This window comes from Enoplosus armatus, chromosome 12, assembly GCF_043641665.1.
Source record: "Enoplosus armatus isolate fEnoArm2 chromosome 12, fEnoArm2.hap1, whole genome shotgun sequence".
Taxonomy (NCBI): Eukaryota; Metazoa; Chordata; class Actinopteri; order Centrarchiformes; family Enoplosidae; genus Enoplosus; species Enoplosus armatus.
This window is the reverse complement of record NC_092191.1, coordinates 23,057,943-23,061,445: the sequence shown is the minus strand read 5'-3', so window position 1 is coordinate 23,061,445 and position 3,503 is coordinate 23,057,943. Positions and strand designations below refer to the sequence as shown.

Genomic DNA, 3,503 nt, shown 5'->3' with positions numbered 1-3,503 from the left:
AGTCCAGTAATAGGAATTCAAAAGTTATTAAATAATGGTCCGATAACAAAGGGTTCTGTGGAAAGACAGTTAGATGTTCAATTTCAAGTCCATATGTCAGAACCAGGTCGAGGGTGTGATTAAAACAGTGAGTGGGTTTCTGTACCCTCTGACAGAAGCCGATCGAATCCAATAAAGAGGTAAACGCAGTACCAAGGCTATCCTTATCAACGTCCACATGAATATTAAAATCACCCACGATAATGACTTTGTCTGTTTTAAGGACTAAACCTGATAAAAACTCTGAGAATTCAGATAAGAATTCAGAGTATGGACCTGGAGCGAGATAGACTATAACGAATAAGACTGGCTTCAGTGTTTTCCAGGTTGGGAGTGAGAGACTCAAAACGAGGCTTTCAAATGAGTTATAATCCAGTTTAGGTCTAGAGTTCATCAACAGGCTTGAGTCAAAGATGGCTGCAACTCCACCTCCTCGGCCGGTGCCTCGAGGGATGTATTAGTGTATTAGAGTATTAGTGTGACTGGGCGGAGTGGATTCATTCAGGCTGACATACTCTTCATGACACAGCCAGGTTTCTGTCAGACACAGTAGATCAATATGATTCTCTGATATTAGCTCGTTTACTAATACAGCTTTAGATGACAGAGATCTGATGTTTAACAGTCCACACTTCATTTTCCTATTGTTTTGGCCTATAGCAGTGGTGGTCTTAATTTTTATTAAGTTTTTATTAATGACACCTTTCCTGTTTAATTTTGATTGAATTAATTTAAGTGGTCGGGGGGCAGACACAGTTATTATGGGGTTTTGGGTGGGTAACTGCTCTAATGGAAGCGCAGAGAAGCGTGTAGGACTACGACTCTGCCTCCTGGTCTGGACTCTGGGTTGTCACGGTTTTGGTTCACTAATAAAGTCGGTCAGATTTCTAGATTTGAGAGCCGCTCCATCCAAAGTGGGATGAATGCCGTCTCTCCTCATCAGACCAGGTCTCCTCCAGAAAGTCCGCCAATTACCTACGAAGCCCACATGGTTTGCTGGACACCACCTCGACAGCCAGCGGTTGGATGATGACATGCGGCTAAACATATCATCACTGGTCAGATTGGGTAGGGGCCCAGAGAAAACTACGGAGTCCGACATAGTTTTTGCAAACGTACACACCGACTCCACGTTAATTTTAGTGACCTCCGATTGGCGTAATCGGGAGTCATTACCGCCGACGTGAATAACAATCTTACTGTATTTACGCTGATCCTTAGCCAGCAGTTTTAAATTTGATTCAATGTCGCCCGCTCTGGCCCCAGGAATGCATTTCACTATGGTCGCTGGTGTCGCTAACTTCACGTTTCTGACTATGGAGCTGCCAATTACCACAATCTGCTTCTCAGCGGGTGTGTCGCTGAGTGGGGAGAACCTGTTAGAAACATGAAGTGGTTGGTGGTGAACCGTGGGCTTCAGCTGAGGGCTGTGCTTCCTTCGGACAGTCACCCAGCCTCCCTGGCTTCCCGGCTGCTCGGGAGCTGCCGGGGGACGGCTAGCGGGAGCTACACTGGGTCGGTCCGCACCGGCTACTGGGGGCTGGCTGACTACAGCCGTCTCCATGGTGCGGAACCGCACCTCCAACTCGCTGAGCCTCGCCTCCAGCACGCTAAATAAACTACATTTATTACATTTACCACTATCGCTAAAGGAGGCGGGGGGATAACTAAACATCTGACACACCGAGCAGGACAGAGCAGGAGAGTGAGAAGGAGAGCGAGAAGGAGAGAGAGAAGCCATCGCTAGCTGCTAAGCTAATGTAACAGACAGAATAGTGTGTAAACAACTGTGAGATTAGCGAAAAAGTCGCTAAAAGAAGGAGAGAACTATCAGAGTTAAGCAAAACTAATGTACGTTTAAGTGGTTAGCGGCTGGTTAGCCAGTGGCCTCTGCCGCCACTGCCGCTTCAAACCCTCCCCTCCAGCCTTTGGGCCCGGCCTCCTCATTCAAATACAGCTTGAAAAGCCAAATGCCAAATGGAAAAAAGTTCAAATGAAAAAAAATTCTATTTAATCTTAAACTAATTTAAGTATTTCAATTTAAGCTTTTCCATTTCCCATTTTGAGCTTTGTATTTTATGTTTCCCTTTTACTTATTTCCGTTTTCAATTTCATCTTTATAATTGAAGCTTTCATTTGGAGCATTTTGATTTAATTTATAATTTTCACTTTTTTCATTGTTATTCATATTGTTATATTAACAACAAGCCATGGGTGACAAAGGACGTCAAGGCCATCCTGAATAAAAAGAAGAGGGCTTTCAGAGCTGCCCCCCCCCCCCCCCCCCCCCCCCAACTCTTCTGCTGTCTGCCTCCAACCTTCACCTTTTCTACTCCCCCCTCCCCCTCTTGCTCTTCACAGCCCCCCACCCCCCTGTGAGAGCTTCCCTCACACCTCGTTCCCCAGTCCCCAGGCTGACGGCACTCTTCAACCTGACGACTCCACCCCCTCCCCCACCGGTCACCTCTACAGTGTGCTTCACAGGGGCTGCGGGCCCTGATGGTGTCAGCCCCAGGGTGCTTAAAGCCTGTGCCCCCCCCCCAGCTATGTGGAGTACTTCACCATGTCTTCAACATGAGCCTTCTTCAGAGGGTCCCGGTGCTGTGGAAGACGTCCTGCCTCGTTCCTGTGCCGAAGACGCCGCGACCCAGTGGCTCCAAGGACTACAGTCCCGTGGCACTGACCTCCCACATCATGAAGACCCTGGAGAGACTCGTCCTGGAGCAGCTCCGGCCCCTCGGTCAAGCCACACTTGGACCCCCTTCAGTTCGCCTACCAGCCCCCGACTTGGAGTTGAGGGTACCATCATCTACCTGCTCGACCGCGTCTACGCCCACCTGGATAAGCCGGCAAGCGCTGTGAGAGTCATGTTTTTTGACTTCTCCAGTGCATTCAACACCATCCGTCCGGCTCTACTGGGTAAGAAGCTGACGGAGATGCAGGTGGATGCCCCCCCCTCGTGTCCTGGATTGTCAACTACCCGACTGGCAGACCACAGTGTGTGCGCTTACAACACTGTGTGTCAAACAGAGTGGTCAGCAACACCGGGGCCCCGCAGGGGACTGTCCTCTCTCCCTTCCTCTTCACCATCTACACCACGGACTTCAGCTACTGCACAGAGACCTGCCATCTTCAGAAGGGTTCTGACGGCTCAGCAATAGTTGGATGTATCAGTAAGGGTGATGATGAGGAGTACAGGGCTGCTGTGGACAACTTTGTCACATGGTGCGAGCAGGACCATCTGCAGCTCAACGTGACAAAGACAAAGGAACTGACTGTGGATCTGAGGAGAACCAAGGCGCCGATGACCCCTGTTTCCATCCAGGGGGTCAGTGTGGACATTGTTGAGGATTACAAGTACCTGGGAATTCACATAGACAATAAACTGGACTGGGTAAAGAACACTAATGCTCTCTACAAGAAGGGCCAGAGCCGTCTCTATTTTCTGAGGCGGCTGAGGTCCT

General features: G+C 49.2%; 1 protein-coding gene across 1 annotated transcript; it reads right to left on the bottom strand.

Annotated features, from left to right (window-relative positions):
• Nucleotides 1-889: 889 nt before the first annotated feature.
• Nucleotides 890-1,750, bottom strand: LOC139293851 (uncharacterized; the record flags this gene model as incomplete). The annotated part of the gene is made up of 1 exon (XM_070915465.1): nt 890-1,750. A coding segment is annotated over one exon (861 nt), but the record flags the coding sequence as incomplete, so codon positions are not given.
• Between the last annotated feature and the right edge of the window lie 1,753 nt (nt 1,751-3,503).